This window comes from Triticum aestivum, chromosome 2A, assembly GCF_018294505.1.
Source record: "Triticum aestivum cultivar Chinese Spring chromosome 2A, IWGSC CS RefSeq v2.1, whole genome shotgun sequence".
Taxonomy (NCBI): domain Eukaryota; kingdom Viridiplantae; phylum Streptophyta; class Magnoliopsida; order Poales; family Poaceae; genus Triticum; species Triticum aestivum.
Genome location: NC_057797.1, coordinates 29,083,717 through 29,106,070, shown reverse-complemented (window position 1 = coordinate 29,106,070; position 22,354 = coordinate 29,083,717). Strand labels below are relative to the sequence as shown.

The 22,354-nt window shown below is 44.4% G+C and overlaps 2 protein-coding genes across 2 annotated transcripts; one reads left to right on the top strand and one right to left on the bottom strand.

Moving 5' to 3' along the window:
* Nucleotides 1–1,917: 1,917 nt before the first annotated feature.
* On the top strand, nt 1,918–8,287 carry LOC123184463 (L-type lectin-domain containing receptor kinase IX.2). Its single transcript, XM_044596568.1, has 3 exons — nt 1,918–2,781; nt 6,852–7,001; nt 7,099–8,287. The coding sequence occupies exons 1-3, from the start codon at nt 1,935–1,937 to the stop codon at nt 8,061–8,063; spliced, it is 1,962 nt and encodes a 653-aa protein (XP_044452503.1). The 5' UTR covers nt 1,918–1,934; the 3' UTR covers nt 8,064–8,287.
* A 658-nt stretch (nt 8,288–8,945) lies between these two features.
* Nucleotides 8,946–18,516, bottom strand: LOC123187175 (ABC transporter C family member 4). The gene is made up of 11 exons (XM_044598958.1): nt 16,371–18,516; nt 14,235–14,555; nt 13,648–13,734; nt 12,735–13,346; nt 12,481–12,645; nt 12,080–12,374; nt 10,612–10,826; nt 10,200–10,505; nt 10,026–10,089; nt 9,456–9,695; nt 8,946–9,346 (listed from the first exon to the last, which is right to left on the bottom strand). The coding sequence occupies exons 1-11, from the start codon at nt 18,456–18,458 to the stop codon at nt 9,231–9,233; spliced, it is 4,509 nt and encodes a 1,502-aa protein (XP_044454893.1). The 5' UTR covers nt 18,459–18,516; the 3' UTR covers nt 8,946–9,230.
* Between the last annotated feature and the right edge of the window lie 3,838 nt (nt 18,517–22,354).

Sequence of the window (22,354 nt, the reverse complement as noted above, 5' to 3'; positions counted from 1 at the left end):
TCTAGATTCTTCCTCGAAGATGGTCTGATTTCAAATTAGAATTGTACGTCAAAACTTTTGAAAAATCTTCTCAAACTTTTATCATGACATATTAATGCCATATGATGACACCATCCCAAAATTTTTTTGATGAAAAGGGGTTTCTCCCCACCCCATTTTTATTAAAAACGGGGCAAAGCACCCAAGCCAACATTTTCAAAGCTCTCGGATCTAGCCAGAGTAGCAGGATCAGAAAAGAAGCTACAGCAAATAGGATCAGTCACACAGGGCCTGAGCAAACTTTTTAAGCATCTCTTCTTTGCAACTTCTAGACGAGGGAAAAAATAAACTAGGCCTATTACATCAGCTTAGCTTTCCAGAATCAGCCCGAGTGAGCTGTCAGCATGAAGCTGCCTAGTCCAACCACCACGCCATCTCCTAGTTTTCGGTCCAGGCGATTCGCAGTAGCTCGCCTCTTCGACGGTCCTGGAGCAGGAGACAGCGCCATAGTAGTAGTACTGACTGATCGCCCGCACAAAGGACCTTCCACTGATGTAGTAAAGAGCTGGCTTTTCCCAAGATCACAAGGGTACTTGTCCACGGCACGGCCTGAAATAACATATCATTACGCATGGTCCAAATGCTCCAAATGGCAGCAACGCAAGCAATATTTACAACAGATTTCTTATTATTAGTACTCCAAAAACTAGATAACTCAGCCATATCCTCGGGATACTCCCAAAAGATTCAGCAATATCTTCCCAGATTTTTCGGGCTACTATAAAATCAAAGAACAAATGTCGGACTGATTCATTTTCACCACAAAATAGACATGTCATATTATTAACAGGATGCCTTTTACAAAGATTATCTCTGGTAAGAATTTTATTATGAAAAGCTAGCCACAAAAACACTAAATATCTATGTGGGACCAAGATTTTCCAAAAGTATTTCCACACAGGGGTAGAAACCCCACCATGCCAAATTTCATGTTTTTAAAGACTTTGTTTTCATTTTCAGAATTAAAAACCATTAATCTCCATATTGTTCAGAGTCGAGTCTTGGCACCCTGAGGTTTGGAATTCCTTTCCTTTTCTTGTAGTTCAAAAATTAATTATATGCACTAAATGACTTCAATATACTATCAAATAAACCCCAAAAAATGCCAAATTTTGACATGAAAAATGGTACCAACATGCTAATCTTTGTTAAAGAGTCGGTCCCAAAATGGGGATTTCTAATGAGGTGATCTAGGAAGATAGTTGAAGCTATCATAACATGCCAATTCGAGGGGTATACATTTCATTTTCGGATTTGCTAAACATGAAGTGCCTGAAAATTTTGCAAGCATCAGTCGATTCCACCGACGCTGAAGACGGTGCCAACGTGAGGAGCCCAACGGTGAGCATCAACTCTGGCAAGGCCAAGCCAGGACCTCGCTGGAGACGGGATGACACTGCAAGCGGTAGAGACGGAGGTGAGGAGGGAGGGGCAAAGCTTAGAGGGATGCCAATTAGAGGCGGCACGGCATGAGGAAAATTGGGTGTGTTTAGCTCTCATCTAGATAAAAAATAACTATGTATCATCTGTTGGATTTCACCATAATATTTGTAGTGATTTTTTTCTTTTCTTTTTTATTCGGTTAATCAAGGAGTGTAAAAGCTAGACTAGACTTTGTTAATTGTCTTTTTTTTTTGCGGGGGACTTTGTTAATTCTCATCTAGACAAGAATTAGCAAATCCATTTATATATTCTCTTAGGCATCCTTTCATTTATTTATTATATGTATAAACGTTTGACTTGACTAATCCAAATAGTATTCCTCGTCAAGCTTGCAATTGTCTCTAGGGTCTTAGTCCACTATACTTGAATCAAACTAATAAATACTTCACCCCCAGCATCGTCCTGCATGAGCAAGCCAAATGATATGTGCTGATCACTAGCTAGCTGCAGCCATGGCCCATGCAAGAAGCATCCTCATACCCACGTACTACCTGATCAGCTGCTACATCTTATTTCTAGCCGCCTACGCGACTCCTCGCGCCGCCGCGCTGTCCTTCGACTACGACTTCACTGTCCCGAGGGACCGCAAGCAGCTCAAATTCATCAACGCCTCCTACGCCGGCCGCGACCGGATCATCCTCACCGACGACAGCTCCAACCTCACCGGCCGCGTCGTGCACCGAAAGCCCGTGCGCCTCTGGGACGACCGCACCGGCAGGAGGGCTAGCTTCACCACCAGCTTCCGCTTCGCCATCGTCCAGGACAGCGACAGGACGGACAACCTCTCACGGGGCGACGGCATGGCGTTCTTCCTCGGGCCCTTCCCGGCGACGACCCCTCCACCCGGCTCGGACGGCGGCCTCCTCGGGCTCTTCAGCAACCCCAACAGCACGGGGACCGCCGACTCGCGCCGCCCGCCGCACACCCTCGCTGTCGAATTCGACACTCGCTGGAACCACGGTTGGGATCCCTCGAACGGGGACGGCGCCAGCGGTGGCGACCACATCGGCGTCGACGTCAACGGCATCAGGTCCAACCGGACCAGAAGCCTGCCGCCGTTCAGCCTACATGGAATCATGTTGGCGAGCGTCACGTACGACGGCGAGTCCAAGGTGATGAAGGTGGCGCTTCGGAAAACCGAGCTGGCGTCCGAGTCGAGCACTACGTACGAGTTCAACGCCACCATGGATCTCAGAGACAACGCCGGCCTTGTACAGGACGCCGCCGTCGGGTTCTCCGCGGCCACCGGTGTCCTTTGCGAGTCGCACCAGCTGCTCGCTTGGTCCTTCCACTCCACAGGTAACCCACTTCAAATCTAACGATGTCACACCAGCTGCATGAACGAATTTCTAATCTTCCCATAAGGTTTACCAATATATCAACGGTAATTGTCCCCGACGAACGTTCGCTGTAAGGGGGCTGGCAAGTGAACCATTTTTACCGTCAGTTTTAGTTGTAAAACGGGATCAAATGACCGCATTATTTAGACGAAAATTGCCTTCTCGGGAAGAAAATGTCATGTCTTCTGAAGAAAATGTCACCTCTCCCCACTTCATCACAACTATAACTGCCATCGAATTGTTCGCATGTGCCACTTCCGCTGGCGAACGTTCGCCAGTTAGGAGGGTCCTATATCAAAAAGACAATAAACCTAATGAATTGAGATTATCCCCAATAATTTGTCACTTTATGTGTGTAGCCTATTTGTTGGTGCGGACGCCATTCGACTTCGCTCACAAACAGCAGACGTCACGTACCAAGAGTCCATAATTGATCGCGTGCGACAGAAATTAATAAAAACATCCTGTCATCAGCGTACTTAAGTATATATCTTTCAGTACTATAATGGCTTATGTATTAACTAACCAACTATAATCATCCCAAAATTGATGTGACATTCTCATGTCTGTAGCTGGCCTCTTTACAAATAGACAAGTTTAAAACTCACCAGCCAACTTTAAATCCTCTTAATCTGAATTTGGCTGCATTTCCCTCGATATAGCTCTCCTGCATGCTCTGCTCTATTATTCTTCTGAAAAAACATAGAACAACCCAAATAATCACATGTCAAATTTGATGTATTTTCATCTATTAATTAATCCCCCGGTCTGATATTTTATTTGATACTTCCTCCAATCCAAAAAATGGGTCGTGGCTTTGGTTCAGCCACAACACATTTTTTGGATTGAGGGAGTATTTTCTAGATTGTAGTAGTTCGATGTTTTCTTTTGCATGTGGCAAGCTAAACTCAACTAATAAACCTAACCAACTATAATCATAAATCATCCCTAATGTGATGCGACATTCACATCACTCTAGCCCCTTGGTGGTGTGGATCCCATCTGATCGAGCTCCTTCTAGAACGTTACACATCACCAAGCAAGGGTCTTGATTGCATTATTATCGATCTTATCCCTAAGTCACGAGAATAAAAACATAAAGCTTCTTTTGCATATGTACGTGCACTAGTTGGTTTCCTATTGGTGCATGACAAAACGTACGACCCTGTTAATGTTGCATGGCAACATCATGCCATTATGTGCACCTGCCCCGGCTCTCACGTCTGTACGGTCAATCGTCTTCATGCTCAATTGCCAGTCCACATCATGATTCCTAAGATCTTAGAGCTGAGATTGAGGGGACCATGATGAAATCCATATTGTTAATTAGATTGATTTTTCAATGCAATTTCCGTGATATTACTTTTTCATTTAAATTTTGTTTATGTGAGAAAGAAGAACATATTTTAAGAAAGGAAGAAATTCACTCCCAATGAAGCTACTGGCTTGGCTCACAATTCTTTTGGCTCACATAAACTATGTCTAATATTACAGTAGATTCTTGTAAATCATAATCCTGTTTACCCAACCCATTTCCTCCTATTTATAGTGGTTGTGTGGCGATAATTTCATACTATTTTATAGAATAATCACATCAAAACATCGTTTAGCTACCTAAAACTAAGCCTTAACCTCTCAAAGTATCAAACACAAGAGCAATTTTCTTTTCCTCCATTCTCACACCCATCGACTAGCTTATGTAAGGACAAAATTATAGTAACAAATCCAATAAAATTTGAAATTTTTAATACATGTAGCTTACATGATGGAGTAAAATATGTGTGCATATATTGGTTGCAAAATATTAACATTTGTGATGTAGCGGTAAATATCTTTATTTTATTTGCATAGTTTGTAGATGGTCATACGTTTTGTAAGAATATGTGTATAAACTACATGATTTTGGATTCATATCTTAACATTTTACAACAACAAATTTTCCTTCACAAAGATTGGCAACATGATGATTTAGAGAGTTTGGTGAGCCTAAAAGAATTAGCTTATATATGCGCCAAGCCAATGTTTCAGGAGGGAAAAATGGACTTCCTATATATTTGAAATTTTGTGTAGGGTAAACTGTTAGAACTATAGTTAAGCTAGATTTATAAATAGTAGGAAAAATAGCTATCTTCACTAAACCTAATAAGTTGAGATTATCCCCAATAATTTGTGAGTTTACGTAGCCTATTTGTTGGTGTGGACGCCATTCGACTTCGCTCAGTAACAGCACACATCACGTACCAAGAGTCGAGATCGCATAATTGATCACACGGTGGAGACTAATAAAAACATAAAGCTTTTGCATCCTCCTGTCATTGGCGTACTTAAGTATATATATTTCAGTACTATAATGGCTTGTGTATTAACTTCATTTTTTTCCATACCAAAACGACCCAGCACACTATAATGGCTTGTATATTAATCTAAACTTCACTAGGATAAACCTAACCAACTATACTCATCCCAAAAATTATGCGACATTCTCATGTCTCTAGCTTAGCCTCTTTACCGATAGACAATTTTAAAACTCAAAACCCAAGTTTATATCCTCTTAATCTGAATTTAGCTGTTTTTTTCCTTCTTCACTAATGTAGATCTCCTACATATTCTTCTATTTTATTTTTCTTCAGGAAAAAGATAGCACAACCCAAATAACCACATGTCGAACTTGATGTTTTCATCTATTGATTTACTCCCACGGTTTGAAATTTAATTAGATATTTTATTTTGCATATAGGCAATAACTTAATTAATAAACTTAACCAAGTATAACCATCCCTAATGTGATGTGACATTCTCATCACTCTAGCCTCTTGTTGGTGTGGACCCCATCCGATCAACCTCCTTCTAGAACATTACACATCACCAATCAAGGGTCTTGATTGGATTATTATCGATCTTATCCCTATGCCATAAGAATAAAAAAAACTTCTGTTCTACCGTATATGTATGTGGACTAGCTAGTTTACTGCTGGTCCATCACAAAATGTGACACCTTGCCAATGTTGCATGGCAACATCACGTTATCACATGCACCTGAATCGACTCTCACGTCCGTTCGGCCAATTGTCTTCATCTTCAATTGCCACACATCATGCTTCTTAAGATCTTAGAGCTGAGATTGAGGGGACCATGTTGAAATCCATATTGTTAATTAGATTGATGTTTAAATGTGATTTGAGTGTTATTACTTTTTCAATTAAAATTTTGGTTATGTGAGAAAGAGGAATAAATTTGAAAAAAAAAGGAAGAAATTCACTCCCAGTGAAGCTACTAGTTCGGATCAATTAGCTTGTGTTTGATAACACGGTGGAGTCTTGTTAATCATAATCCCGTTTACCCAACCCATTTCCTCCTATTTTAGTGGTTGTTTGAATAGTATTTTTTCTTCTTGGAAAAATTTCATAGTATTTCATAAAATAATCACATCACAACATCATTTAGCGACCTAAAACTAAGCCTTAACCTCTAAAAGTACCATACCCCGGAGTAATTTCCTCCTTCCCCAGTTCTCACACCCACCGATCGGTTCATGCAGAACAAAATTATGCTGACAAGTCCTAAAATTTTGATTTTTTAATACATGTAGTTTACAAGATGAAGTATATTTGTGTATATATATTGGTTACAAAATATTAACATTTGTGATGTACACGGTAAATATCTTTCTTTTCTTTGCATAGTTTGTAGACGTCATACTTTTTGTAAGAATGTGTGTATAAACTACATGATTTTGGATTCATATTCTAACATTTTACAACAACAAATTTTCCATCATAATGGTTGGCAAACCGGGACATGATGGTTTAGAGAGTTTGGCGAGCCTAAAAGAATTAGCTTAATATATGAGCCAAGCCAATGTTTCAGGAGGGAAAATGGATGGTGCCTCGACAGAAATTGTTTGCAGTTTTGAAGTTTTCTGTAGGGTAAATTGTTAGAATTATAGTTAAGCTAGATTTATGTTTTTGTAATGACCTTACAATTTAGCACCAAAAATAAGACAATAATCGATTGTTATTTTTCTAACAGATCCATCTCACACAGAGACAAAAATGTGGGTGATATTCCTAGCTGTTTCGGCAGTTTTATTAGCCGGTTTACTAGCGGCTCTTCTCGCTCTTCTCTATACTAAATTTATGAAAAGGCCAAGACGGTGCCTCGATGGAAATTGTTTGCAAGGTAAATATATGTATCATGGATTTTATTTATTTAATTAGAAAAGTCACTCGATCAGTACCAACTAACCATGTTATTCAATCACGGAAAAAAATCAAAGTTGCAAGAAAATTCTCCTACTCTGAGCTGGTAGCGGCGACAGACAACTTCTCGCAAGATAGGAAGATCGGCAAGGGTTCCTTCGGTGACGTGTACAGAGGGTTGCTACTTGTGCCAGACCTGCGGGAGGTGGCGGTGAAGGAGATGCGGCATCCAACATTGAAGCAGAACCGGAAGAACTACGTGCATGAGATCGAGACCATATGCCAGCTGCGCCATAAGAACCTCCTACGGCTCATCGGATGGTGCGACGATGGTGGCCGGTTGGTGCTCGTCTACGAGCTCGAACCCAACGGTAGCGTCAGCGACCATCTCCATGATGGCGGCGCTAGTGGGAGAATATTGACATGGCCGCAGAGGTACAATATCCTTCTCGGTATCGCAGCCGCCATTGACTACCTCCACAATGGTGCCTATGACTCAACAAAGAGGTACGTGTTGCACCGGGACATAAAGCCCAGCAACGTGATGCTGGGAGAGGGCTTTGAGGCCAAGCTCGGCGACTTTGGACTCGTAAGACAGGTCATCCGCCATGGAGGCGGGGGTACTCCTCGGACAACCGTTATCGGGAGTACGGACTACATGGACCCCAAGTACATCGAGCTCGGCACGCTGAGCTCTGCCTCTGATATATACAGCTTTGGGTTGGTGCTGCTAGAGGTGGCCACTGGCGTGAGACCGTCCGTCCCGGGAACGGCAGCACACCGGAACACCCTCATCGCGGCCGTCACGGAGTCTCACAGCAGAAAAGCCATCCTCGAGATGGTGGATGAGCGGCTGAGAGGGGAGTTGAATCAGTGGTGGTGGCAGATGGAGCGTGTCATGATCACCGGGCTAACATGTGTCGAGACGGCGCGTGACGACCGTCCATCTATCAAAGATGTCATCGACCTGCTCTCCAAGCACGAGCAATCTCCGGCATCTAGCCATTACCTCAAAGATACTTCAATGAGGCACAAGGATTGATTTCCTTTCATACTAACTAGGAATGTGGCTCTCGCAAATGCAAGGGAAACATCTTTAGCGTAGTGAACATGTCCGTGAAATAATATGAGTTCATAGATATTAAATATGTGGAATTTTAAATCCTATAGCTCTATAGGCGTGTACAAGGTTAAGTTAAGTAAAATATCTCTAGTGTGGCAAATATTTTTGAATCACGGTAATTTGTGGGCACAATGGTTGTAACATTTCCGAAAACACCATGTCACTGTGCTTTGAAACTTCGTCTATTCTTAAAGTAGGGAGCGCTATTGTGATGTATTTTTCCGAGAGGACGTCGAGCGCACGGAGACACCTGATACGGGCAGGTACCCAGTGCCGACTCATCCAGATCTAGGGAGAGAGAGAAATACTGGACTGGTATCACTTTCAGCAGAATTGTGTATATTGTGTCTGGGACCCTCCATGTGGGGATATATTGTGTATATTGTGTATAGAAGCTGGGCATTGGGTGTAAAAATAGAAAGCAAAAACAAGCATGCCAAGTTAGATATTCAATGGATTTTAAAATGTTCACAGATTGTATAAATAATGTTTATATAATTAAAAATGTGTGTTAACAGATAAAACTATTAATGTAATTTTTAGAACTGTTGATGATTTTAAAAAATTGTTCATGAAATTTAGAAGTGTTCACGCATCCATTTATAAAAAATCATGTATTTTGTAAAATGTTGTATTTTCTTTAGATTATCTCTGGTCAAAATTTTAGTGTGAGCAGTTATAAAACGCATGTACCCTGGGAGGAACAGAAAATGCTTCTACAGAGCATGCAAATGCAGTCATAATACCTCACAATTTATCGTCACAAAGTCAACGAACTGAATGTAAGCAAAAAGCATGAAATTAACAAATAGAAAAATATCTTCTTCATTAGAGAAAACTATGTTCTCAGTAATATATGTATATGTCTAGGAGAAAAAACACCTTTGTGTGAAAATATGCATGAAGTGGGTTTTCTTTTACTTTGAATAAGAGACATTCCTTCCTCTTTTGATTTTACACATATGGCAGCAAAACATACCACATTTTCCTCTAGAAATCATCTATCACACCCCTAATTATATGCCTAAACTTCTGCCGCTTGTATCTCAATCTACATTATTCGGCTTTGCCACCAAGACATGTGCATCATCCATGGGTTGCCTGCTCGCTAGAAGAGCGGTTCGCATATTCCTGAACCATAGCCCCGAAAACCGATGGCCTTCCCATCAGCTTGGATGGAGCATCAAACTCTTTCACTAACCCTGAAACAGTAAAATACATTCAGAATTCAAACAGAAGCGCAATTTCCTTGTTGGGAAACCACTGTGGTAGAAGCTAGAAGTAGGTCATCCGTGTAAAGCCACAGCCTACCTGCATCCAACACCAGAACTCTGTCGCTGTCCATGACGGTCGGGACACGATGAGCAATGCTGATGACGGTGCACTCCCGGAACTCCTCCCGGATGATCCTCTGGATGGCCGCGTCCGTTTGGGAGTCGACAGAAGCGGTCGCCTCATCCATGAACAAGATCTGACTGCGCTTCAGTATGACTCGGCTGAAGCAGAGAAGCTGCCTCTGTCCCACGCTCCAGTTCTCCCCCATGTCGGCAACTACAAAACAACAAGCAACAAGTATTTGTCCGCTGTTATTACCAAAGAATAGGAAATGATTGCCTAGACTGCACTGAAAATCATCAAATTTGTGCATTAACCTATAATAACAATGTCATTTGGTTCCCTGCTGCAAAATACATTACCATTTGATGGACCTGTATCTATGCAAGGATTGAATTTGTGTATTTCAAGATCAGGATCACTATAGGATCATACCACAAACGTAGTGATTCTAGATATTATAAAGCCTAGACTACTATTTTGCATTGTACTATCACTTAGTCGTATGTTCTGCATAGAATCGAGATTCCCGTGTAATTAGCATACCTGGTGCATCAAGCTTCTCAGGTTTTGCAGCTACAGTGTCTTTTAGCTGGCAGCACTCAAGGGCCTGCATAGGAACAATCACATTAAGAACAATAGAACACATGGATTACTCGGCGTATCAAATGGGAAGTTTATGTAGTGAAACACACAGCGGCTATATAACCTGTACTGTACCTGCCATATCTCGGCCTCAGAATACTGCCCAATTGGGTCAATGTTGCTTCTCACGGTTCCTTCGAAGAGCGCAGGCTCTTGAGGAATCACGCCAAAGCGAGACCTCAGATCATGAAGACCCAAAGTGCAAATATCTACTCCATCGATGACAATCTGGCCTTTTGCAGGCTCCACAAGCCTGAACAATGCCTGGACTAAGGTTGACTTGCCACTGCCGGTCCTTCCCACAACTCCTATCTTTTCTCCACTGCGGATGCTTATCGTAATGCCTTTCAAAATCAGAGGTGTGTTTGGTCGATACCTAACCTGAAAAGAATAGTATTTTGTGGCTAACTTTTATCAATCACCTAGAAAATAATAGTGATAAGAAACACTTGCTAAAGGAAGAATCAACAAAGAAAAAAAAACTGACCTCTAGATCCTTTATGTCAATATCTCCTCGCTGCAGCCAATTTGCCGAGGGGAGACAATCTGACACTGCCCATGCTGCCTCAGAAGGAAGAGCGCTGTACTGATTCACCCTCTCCACCGAGACCATATCGTTTTCTAGCATACAACTTATTGAAATTGCAAAGTACACCAAGGAATTGAGAGAAAGGCCGTAGGAAAGGGACATGCCGACAAATTCTACATCAGAAACAGTAAATATCAATGACGGGATGACCTGATGCATTTGAAGGTCACAAAGAACTAACTATACAGTGCCTGAATAACAAACATTAAGAAAATTTGTCCAGTTCCTATGTTCACCAGTCCAAAAACCATTGTTAAGGAAATCGTTAACTGGTAGCCGCTTAGTTGGCTGGCGTGTAGGGGATTAATAGGCTAATTTTCCATTTAATCTATTAATCGGACGATTTATCAGTTTATCGGCTACTCGGTGACCCTACGAGTAGGGACTAATCGGCAAGTTAACTGCTTAATCAGACGAATTCTTGAATAGGGCCAAAATCTTTGCCACTGCACCAAGCAAGCACTTCTTCACTTCTTATGGTACACAGAACAGCTAGCACTAAACTTGTCTTGTTGGTTCAAGACTTCAAGTACACCAGAAAAGGCTTAGCCCAATCATTAATTAATGTTGTGTCACAATCAACAAGTGTTAGGCTGGTTTCATATCTCAATTGGTAATTACTACCAACTAGCTAGTCCACAAACATAGCTGTTGCACGAGTTAGTTTATCACAGATATGAATGTGCTACGATTATGTGCGTTAAGAAACTCTTGTGCAGGGTCTGGGGAAGGGGAGCCTTGGTGCAGCTGTAAAGCTGTTGCCTTGTGACCATGAGGTCACGGGTTCAAATCCTGAAAACAGCCTCTTGCAGAAATGAAGGGAAAGGCTGTGTACTATAGATCCAAAGTGGTCGGACCCTTCCCCGGACCCTGCACAAGCGGGAGCTACGTGCACCGGGCTTCCCCCTCTAATAAACATTTCACATAATCAAACTAGAATAGTTCCTTTGTATAGACAATTAACGAAGTTAGTTTCTATGCTAAATGAGTTGACTTGTTCTTGAGTAACATGAGAGTTGCAGATTTAGTTTGCTCGGTTCACTGCCCATCACTTCTAAGAATCTAGTTTGATGGAATCTCTCCGCTTTGCGAATCCGGCCACCAATTGAAGAATCTAATAATTGTGATTCACTGACTCCAATTCATAAATCGGAGTTCTCTATTCGTGACCCTGGTGATTTGGACATACCCTCAATGCTTAATAAGAATTGGCACAAGATTCAATTTTCTACAGAATTGATATCAGATTCGAGAAAACAAGTAAATTTAGACCAAGAAAACATATAGAACATGATGATCATAAAGTATACTCTGTCCTATGAAATGCAATTCTATAAATACTCAATTAATGGAGACTTAATAATACCTTTCTTGATGAAATTGCTAGGCAAGCTGATCATGAGAAAAGCAGTTATGGACAACACAAGAGTGCCAATTAGCTCCAGGCGAAATCCAAACCACTCATTAGCTGCGTAGTTATGGAAGGACATACGCAAATTTGAATTAATTCTGTCCAAGTTTGTTTGGTAAAATCCATCCTCCTTCCCAAAGCACCTTATAGTTGGAGCACCCAAAATGGTCTCCGTTAAGTGATCAATAACTGGTGCATTTGTGACTCCTTGGAGACGAGTTAGCCCTCGGGATGTTTCAATATAACGATTCTGAAACATAAAGAAAAGTTAGGAATCAACTTCCTCATTATTCAGTTAGGGGCTGGTAATATGAAGAATGAGTCCTCTAAGATGTATTGTAGTAGCTGAATTATACCCGGTACCAAATGTTCAATAGCAGCAGGGGAAGCACCGCTATGGCTGACGGCCATGCTACTTGGCAGGTGACTGCAATGCTGCTAACCACCGAAATGCACATCGATACACCAATACCCATATAGAATAGAAGGGCAGTGTCTATTTTAGTTTGGTCCGCTGATACCTGCAGAAAGAATACACAAGGGTATACTTCAACAAAAGATTGTATACATGACCAGTAACAAACAAAATCTATGTCTTCACAAGACGTACCCGGCTTAGAATCCTTCCTGAAGGAGTGGTGTCAAAAAATGACATTGGAGCTCGTAGAATGCTGTTAAACATCTTACCGAAAAAGGCCTGCGCTGATTTAAGCCCCAAAAAGGCGATGAAAAGAAGGCTGATAAACTGAAATACAACCGAAGCAGAAACTATTGACGCATAGACACCAAGAAACATGGAAATGTCAAATATGGTGCCTCCTGATGTTTCATATGACAGCCAGTAGTTGCTAGCCATTCTGGATCCCTCTGTCAGCACAGATATGGCTAGAATGAGCAGAACTCCCCACCAACCCCAAGCCTGTGTGATGTATAGCTTGTACACATGCCAACTCACTTGGCCACTCTCCTTTTCCTCTTCCTCAATTAGCTTAGAAGAACCAGCTTCATTGCTCGGAGCAATAGCGGTCGTATTGCTGTTTTCTTTAATGGGTTTGGAGTTACCCGTGGCTGGAGAATTCTCTGTGTTCTGAACAGTGTGGCCTTGCACCCCTGACCCTTCCATGGAACTGTGGTGAGCAGCAACAAGAGCTAGAAAATCTGAACATGAATCTAGCAAATCGCCATAGATCCCTGACTGAATGATCGCCCCATTTTTCGTTACCTGCATAATGCAGTTTCATCTCTGTTATCTGTCAATATCATCAGCATGGTATATGAAGTATGGAAAATGTTGACAGGTAAAGAAAATTAAAAATAGATTTGAGAAATACAAATAAAGTTTTTAGGGACCATAGTTATGAACACTAGATTTGTTCTTTCCCTATCCCTGAAACAAAGAAAACATTGCCACTAAATACAAATAAAGTTTTTAGGGACCATAGTCACTTATTTTCTACAGAAAGAATATATGTCTACTCTATTTCCTCCTAAAGCAATACACGCAGTTGAAAAATGGAACTTACGAATACAGTATCCACATTTCGCAAGAAATCCACTTGGTGAGTAACAAGCAAAACAGTCTTATTCTTGAGTAGGCCCTTGAGACATTCCTGCAGAGAAAGGTTACCTGTTAGTCCTACTTAATAGTAATTGGCTAAGATACTAGCAATATTCTAGTCATAGCCCTATACTTTCAGTTTCACACAAACCTTTATTTCTTTTCGCACTGCTGTAGTGATGAGAAAGCTAAATAAATAGCATTAGAAAAAAAAAAGATTTGAAAGAACAAAAGAAACTGATATTTGATGACCGGTATCAACAAAATTATAATTCAATGGCCAAATGCAGCATCCTTTTTTGTTCAAGTAATCGAATATGTCGCACGAATGCACTTTTCTCAAGATCTCAATTTCCATATCTGCACATTTTCTAAACCATCTATACTGTGGCAGCTGGTATCATGCTTTATCATTTGAAAATATATTCTCCAGGTGCTTCCCATGAACATTTAAATTGTGTTATTGTTGCATTTATCCCAAACCTAATCAACTATATGAATTCTGAAACAGTACATGAAAAGAAACAGGACGTGCAGCAATAGATTATTTACCTTAAAGATAGTTGAGCCAGTATGAGCATCAACTGCACTAAATATGTCATCAAGGAGATATATATCACAATCTTGATAAACTGCTCTTGCCAACTGGATGCGCTGCTTCTGGCCACCACTTAGGTTGATCCCTCGCTCCCCTATTTCAGTCTGGTCGCCAAACTCCATCATTTCTAAATCTTTTTGTAAGCAACAAGCATGTATGACTTTCTTGTATGTCTCTGCATTCATCGGCTGTCCAAACAAAATGTTTTCTTGAATGGTTCCATTCCGGATCCAAGCTGTCTGAGTGACACATGCCGTGGTCCCATACACGCTAACCTATGTATATTGAAGACAAAAAATATATAAATAAGACAGATGCTGGCAAACGCAGAAAAGTAATTAAACTGATTTGAAAAGAAGATAGTGATGCTGCTGTGTGTACATGTAATTCGGCTACAATACAAGAAGCAGATAAAGGCTACTCTTGTCGATGGACAAGTTCAAGAAGCAGATGCAGTGCCATTGTAAAAATTCCATGGTTTTTCTCCTGAATACTGAAATCATCATCGGCAAAGTATGACCAAGTAGCAAGAAAAAGACAGGCTGCTTGTGGAGCTAACGATCCGTATGATAATTTTTCCTAGACAAATATCCATGCTCTCCTACTGAACGTCTATTCCAACAGAGCTTATCTGCAAACCAAAACCAAAACTGAAAATACATAGACAGAGTGTGTCCGGAGTGTCTTCTAAGTTGTACTGCAATTCTCAACTGTCCACAACAATTTTCTACAGCCCTCTTGGATTTGTACACTTTACAACAAGGCATAGCATCGTTCTGGCCTTCTGGAGTACTAGCTCTGAAGGAAGGACATATGCATGCCATATTTTACAACAGATTGCGCTGTTCAGAGGATTCCGTATGAGAACATGCGTCTGGCATATGCCTCTGTATTTAACTATTTATACATTAGTCTACGATTTCTATAGGATAGGGAATCATGCCTACGCCCTGCCTGCTTGTTTGATTCTAGGTTATCATACTACTTGTTTGATTCTTCTCGACCACAAATATTGAAATGTATTGAGTAAGGTGGACCAAGAAACAGGCGACGGAGTACAAGAGCAGGCAACAGCTTTCAGGATCCAACTAGCATCCACATTACGGGTCAAGGATGTTTGCATAGGATACATCGGAAATTCATGGGTCAAGTCTTTGGACAGATCGGCTTCTAATCTAAATATCAAATTGGTCGGATACCGCGAGAAGGCGGCACGAACACGCAGGGAAAAAGACATCAGATCCAAGACTAATAAAGCTCCCAGCTGCATCGACGGAACAAACTAGCTTTTCCTCGGTTTATTTTTAGAATTCACTCCCGCCAATCATATTAATTGGCGCTGCTTTAGTACAACTTTGATTTTGAAGCAGAAGATTCATGTAGAGATGATTAATTCCATAGGAATTTTGGGGATACGAAAAATGAGGTCCTACCTTATGTTTTCCTTTCTTATGTGTCTTACAACATGGCGAAGTGTTGTAAGGCATATAAACAATATAACACTATGTGTTGTATATTTCAATGCTAAAGGAACACAACAACTACACTGAAAAGTAGAATATCCCTTAGTTTAAACTAAGTTGTTCTCGTTTACTTTGCACTCGTGGTTTTGACTAGTCCAACTACGCGTTTTTTACCCTAATTGATACTCTTGCCCCTAGAAGAAAAATAACTTACTATATCAAGGAGTGTATCTCCCATGATGGAAATGAAATCTCAATTAAATATGTGCTTTAAACTCTCATTATATTTGTAGATCACAATGTAGACGCGGGCCCTGATACGAACACTCACTCCTATGATCCATAAACATATAAACTCACACCTTACCACTATGAGTAACTTTGAGAGACCGAGTCGGTAAATCTTGAAATTGAGAAATCATCACAGGCTCTATTATGATCTATAAACACAAAAACACACATCCTACGACTATAAATTATCTTCGAGAGACTGAGCCGGTAAATTACCGTAGATCTTTGTGGATTTTTTATAAACTCAGTCAAACTAAAAGATATTTGACTTAGGAAAATACTAGAACTTCAACTATTTTGAAATGAGAGGGAGTAGACAAGAGTACATGCACTCACCTTGCCGGAGACCTTATGCATCTCTCCCATGATGCAGGACAGCAACGACGACTTGCCGGAGCCAACCGCTCCGACCACCGCCGCGAGTTCCCCCTTCCACACCTCCACCTCGATCCCTTTCAGCACCGGCTCCTCCCCTCTGACATCCTTCTCCTCGCCATCGCCGCCCTGGACGTCCCATTCGAACACTCCACATTGCACCTTCACGGCCACCTCATCCCCGGCGGGGCCACTGCCAAGACGCTCCACCGCCATGGTGTCGATCTCGGCATCCGCCAAGAACTTGTCCAGCCTGCCGAGCGACACGAACGCCTGCATGGACATCACGATCGTCTGCGGGAAGTTGCTCATGGGTCCCTCGAGCATGCGGAAGAAGGCGGTGGCCGTGAACACCTTGCCGGCGTCGAGCTCCCCTCCGGCGGCGAGGTACGTCCCGAACACGAGAACTGTCATGGCAATGGGCCCGCTGGAATAGACCACGTTGGTAGCGCACACGAAGAGTATCACCTTCTTCAGCCACCCCACCTCGGCCCGACGGAGCTCCCGCACCTTGCCGCCGAAGGTCTCCTCCCACGCCTGCAGCTTGATCACGCGCATGTTGCCGAGCATCTCCGTCAGGGCCTTGACGCGGCTGTCGCGGGCGCCGAAGAACTTGAACTGGTAGCCGAGGTTGAGCTTGTTGGCGAACGCGGTGACCACGATGACGCCGAAGATCACGGCGAGCGTCATGAGCACGGCGGGGCCGAGGTACGCGTACAGGAGGAACAGGGCTACTGCAATCTGCAGCGGCATCAGCCACAGGCCGTGCAGCCCGTGCATGGCGCCGGACACCATCGACGCGTCCACCTGCATGTAGTTCACGATGGCGCCCGCGCCGTGCGCGCGCGCCGCGCCGGTGGACAGCCGCAGCGACTTGCGGTACAGCGCCGTGAGCAGCGCGCCGCGGATGCGCATGCCCAGGAGCTGGCCCTGGAAGTTGTAGTGGTGCGACGCCAGCGTCTGGACCGCCTTGCCGGCGATCAGGATGGCGACCAGCCGGAGGCCCTCCCATGGCGTGCCGCCCCGGCGGATGAACTCGACGAACCGGTCGATGAGCGACGGGCCGACGTACATGGCCGCCAGCTGCACGAGCCCCAGCGCCGCGATGAGCAGGAACTGCGGCCAGAAGGACAGCCACAGCGCGACGCCCACCGGGCTCCGCCACCCTCGCGCTGCCGCCGGCCAGTTGGACGCGAGAAGAGCGTACGCAGACTCGGCGCGGTGGTCTGGCGACACCGGCGGGACGTCGGTGTCGGCGAGGGACTCGTTGGCGTGCCCCTTGGAGACCAGCGGGTTGATCCAGCTGAAGGTCGCGCGCGAGAGGAACGACGCAGTCACGTACGGCGTCGCCGCCACCGCCGCGCTGGGGTTCTGGTCCTGTTCGGCGGCCTCTTCATCACGCGCTGTGCAGGTGGTGATGGCCACGTACGCGAGAGGAAGCGACACGAGCAGGCCGGCGAAGGCGAGGACGTCGTCGGGGAGGAGCGGCGAGCCGTCGGCGCAGCGGAGGGCCGCGGAGACGGAGAATAGCACGGCGCCGAGGGCGGTGGCGACCCAAAACACGCGGAGGTGCCAAGGGTGAGCGGAGGCTCGTTTCGCCGAGGCGAGCACGGTCCACGCGGCCGCGGCGTGCGCGGCGCAGTGGGCGGCGAGGAAGGTGCACCCCGCGACGCGCCACGGCGTAGTGCCTGCTGCCGGCAGGAGGAAGATCGCGAGTGCGAGGAGGACGACAGACGCCGCGGAGGTGACCGCGGAGGCACCGAGGGCAACGGCGTGCCGGCCGGTGGCCCGGACCGGCACGTCCGGCGTCGGTGAGGGCAGCAGCGGATCCTTTTCAGGGGACGCGCCGTTGGCGCCACGGCGGCAGAGGGCGGCGAGGACGAGCGATGCGGCGAGGAAGAGGAGGTCGATGGCGCCGAGAAGCGCGCGCTGCGGGCACGGCGAGAGGAGGAGGAAGGCGAGGGTTCCGGCGAAGGAGCCGGATGAAGACGGTGGCGGCGAGCACCCGATGGTGGGCAGCCACCACGGGAGCCCGCCTTCTCCTCCCATCTCGCAGGTTTCAGAGGTGTTCGACCGGAGGAACGAGTGAACCAGGAGAAGTAGTTCTCAAAAAATCTAGGAGAAGTAGTTTTTTTTTTTTTGAGCAACATCTAGGAGAAGTAGTTTTTTTTTGAGAGAGAGAATCTAGGAGAAGTTGTTGGGTGGGAGAAATCGGAGAAGGTGGCGCATGCCCAGGAGATGGCCCAGAACAGTCAAACGCGACTGGAACTGGATCATTTTTTTTTCCTTCTTTTCCGGGGGCCGGGTTGTGCATCATCTTCTATGTCTAAATAGCTAGCCCCATTAATATATTTCTCTCAACATGCAAGTATGTCACATCATCAAGCAACATGCATGGTAAAAGGCCTACCACAACATGCATTCATGCATTAATATATTTCTCTCAACATGCAAGTATGTCACATCATCAAGCAACATGCATGGCAAAAGGCCTACCACAACATGCATTCATAGAATGCATGTTGTGGTAGGCCTTTTGCCATGCATGTTGCTTGATGATGCATTCATGCACATGAAAATAGAATGCATGTTGTGGTAGGCCTTTTGCCATGCATGTTGCTTGATGATGTGACATACTTGCATGTTGAGAGAAATATATTAATGGGGCTAGCTATTTAGATATAGAAGATGATGCACAACCCGGCCCCCGGAAAAGAAGGAAAATATCCACTCAACATGCAAACATATCTTACAATCTTAAGAAGTTGATCCCCACTAATAGCAATTCTCTCTACATGCACACTATCCACATCTGCGTTCAGTTTTACAAAAATCTGCCACATCAGCAGTGGTCAACAACCAAGCTGACATGCTCTGATTCTTTTTTTTTTTCCTGAGCGCAGTCTATTCCTATTCTCTCTGCACTCAGTTTTCTTTTAAATAGCAAACCATTACTATTCACGAGCGCAGCCCATTACTCCATCAACATGCAGCCCATTATTATTCACGATGGACAATACAGGAAACTGATGAATGCGTCCAAATTTTTGTGTGGTCGTCTTCCCTTCCTATTCCTGTGTCACAGCATGCACAATCTCTTTCCCTTCCTATTCCACCTCCTCACTTCTCACAAAGAAATAATATTGTAGGACCTCGCATATTTTCCTTTTTGTGTTCCGCAGATCCTGCTACCTTCTTGCCGACGTCCGGCCAGCGTCGGCCACAGCCCACAGGCACGCGCATGCTCAGTCCAAGAAGCAGTCGCGGCTTAGCAAAGGGAGCCCGTGGCATGGGCTGGAGAGCAGGTCTAAGCGCATGAGGAGGACGCCACGGTGCTACGGGAGCGGCCCGCCATGGAGGCCGGCGGTGCCGGGGACCAAGGAGCCGATCGAGCGAAGACAACCGCAGCGTGTAGGTGTAGATGAAACTCGAGACCGGCGGACCTTCCCCGCCATGGCAGCACTCTCTGCTTCGGAAGCCAAAAAGGGAGCAGCAGTGGCAGCCGCTCCCCGGCTCTTGCGCGCGGCGCGCACCGAAAGGAGTCAGCGGCGCCAAACACGCGCGCCAGGATCTCCGGATGTCAAGCACGACGTCCTCCGGCAGCCTCGCCAGCGAGAAGGCTTCCGGGTCCCTCGTCTCATCTCCCCCGCAAGGCCGCAACGCGACGTCCTCCGTGCTCCGGCAGACCGGCAGCCTCACGATGAGAGCGCCGCGCATGCGTGTGCATGCCGCTGCTGTTACTTGCATGCACACCTCTCTACATGCAGGCAAGCATTATTATTTATTTGCTACAGTATTTACCCTATCTACGTAGCCAATGGATCCTAGCTAAAGAGGCGCAGCAACGCCATACAGTATTTAATTTTTTTACTTTGGCATGCCATAAATTTCCCGCAGCAACGCGCGGGGTATCATCTAGTATTAGATATTTTACAATACATTAATCAAACACAATAAAGCATATGGATTTGCAATTTTAGTTTTCATAGTATCACTATTCACATTCCATAGAAATCACATATCATCGAAATGTATTGCAAATATTCCCGCAACAACATGATGGGTATCATCTAGTTTTACTGAACACTGCGTACGAGCGGATCATCGTCACCTCCGAGGCCAACTCGCTCATCTTCTCTCTCCTTTTTTTTTGCGGGGGAACTCGCTCATCTTCTCTAGCGACGAGTAGCTCCTCTACAAGATATTGTCGAGTAAATACATCGTACAGGTACAGTACCACCATGGCATTGAACCTTGATTCTCATCGAACATTGCCTAGACGCACTTTTTGTTTGCATGTACTATTCTTACACTGCTGCCCACGGTCTTCATCGGCAGCCATGAATCATTCATGATCAGTGCTGGTCGGAGGATTACTTCGGCCATCAAGCAGCCCAACCGCGAGGCGAGGAAGCCATGTTCCTATGGCAAGCCAGTGTCGACCTCACCGGCAGTGGCCGGCAGTGGCGGAGCTTGAAAGAAAAAACTGGGCGGACCAAACTAAGAATAGCACAATTATTTTTAAATTCTGAATGTGAAGCCTATGTTGCAACCTGTAAGATGCAGAGAACAATTGACTAGAAAAATCAGGCTCTCTAATGAAGCAATTGTAAACAAATCTATTCTTCTCTGAGTGTGAGTGACCTTGCCCGTGGCTACCAATGCTGCAATTTATACAAGACGTAAGGAACAAGTGAGTGGAAAAATATCTACCTATTAATTATCAACTGGCAAACTCTGGAATTTACCCAAGGAAGGTGAAGCGTTTCGTGAGGCGGGAGGAGTCGACGACAAGTAATGGCTGGCGGCAGCTTCATCACCTCATCCTGTTTTTTTTTTTTTTGCGGGATAAACTTCCGATCTACACGCACGTATGCAAGGGGTTGAAAAAGTACTCGCCGGTGGCAGCTCATCATTTGCTAATGTTTGCTTTGCCCTCTGCATGCACACATAGTATGTGTCTCCCTGTTGCACGCAAGTTAATGGTGTGAATCATGCAGGTTTGATCTATGCCCATCGTTAGAAACCCGATGTTTGATTATTACTCTGAGTATGCGTTGGATCTTCTTTTCAAAAAGAAATTATACTGATTTTTCTCTGAAGCAAAGCATATTCATACGACTGCTGAGCTAATAATTGAAAGCACCTAGCTAGGTACATATTGTTGGCTCACATCAACCCGAGATCGAAACCTTTTGTGAATTGGTCCTTGCAGTAGTTTTTTCCTGCTCGTACAATTTAGGTCGGGTCTGGTGAGGTGATAATCTTTGCCAGACAACATCGTCCGGATGTGGCCGTGGTGGAGCACGTCTACGACACGATGAGTTAGAATCAGAATCGAATCAAAAGCGAGGATAGTGGCTCGGATCAAAAAAGTCTCTCCTGTTTACAACACTAACTGCTCGCTCTTTCCTATTATATTATATTATACTTATATTAGTGGGAGGATGGAGGAAGGAGGATCATTATGCAAAGAAATTAATATTTGTTCAAAGTTCCAATTAGGCGTTCTCAATCCTGTCGAATATGAATCTTACCCAGCCAATTATGATTTATGGTAATTGACGTTGGCTCCATAGCGAAGCACCGATGAACCATGTAGTGGTTGTAGAAATATATGAGCCATTGAGCTTCCTTTCCAAAGGGCCAGTGCCTCAAGAAGGGTCTAATAGGGTGGACGATTGATTTCGGCTTCAGTTTTATTCGCATTGAGCGAAGGAGCAACGGAGGAGAAGACATGCCAAGGAGAGAATATTCGAGCCTCCTTTGAGAAAGTCATCTGGAAATACTAGAAGATATGGACATATGTGCGTTTGGGAGGGATGGGTTACGACATGCTTATTGAGCTATGACTGTGTGATTCTCCCGTTGCAACATATACGTGTACGGCCAGATGCCATTCTTGCTTTGGTTCAAACAGTGCATTTCAGGCAGCAGTACACATG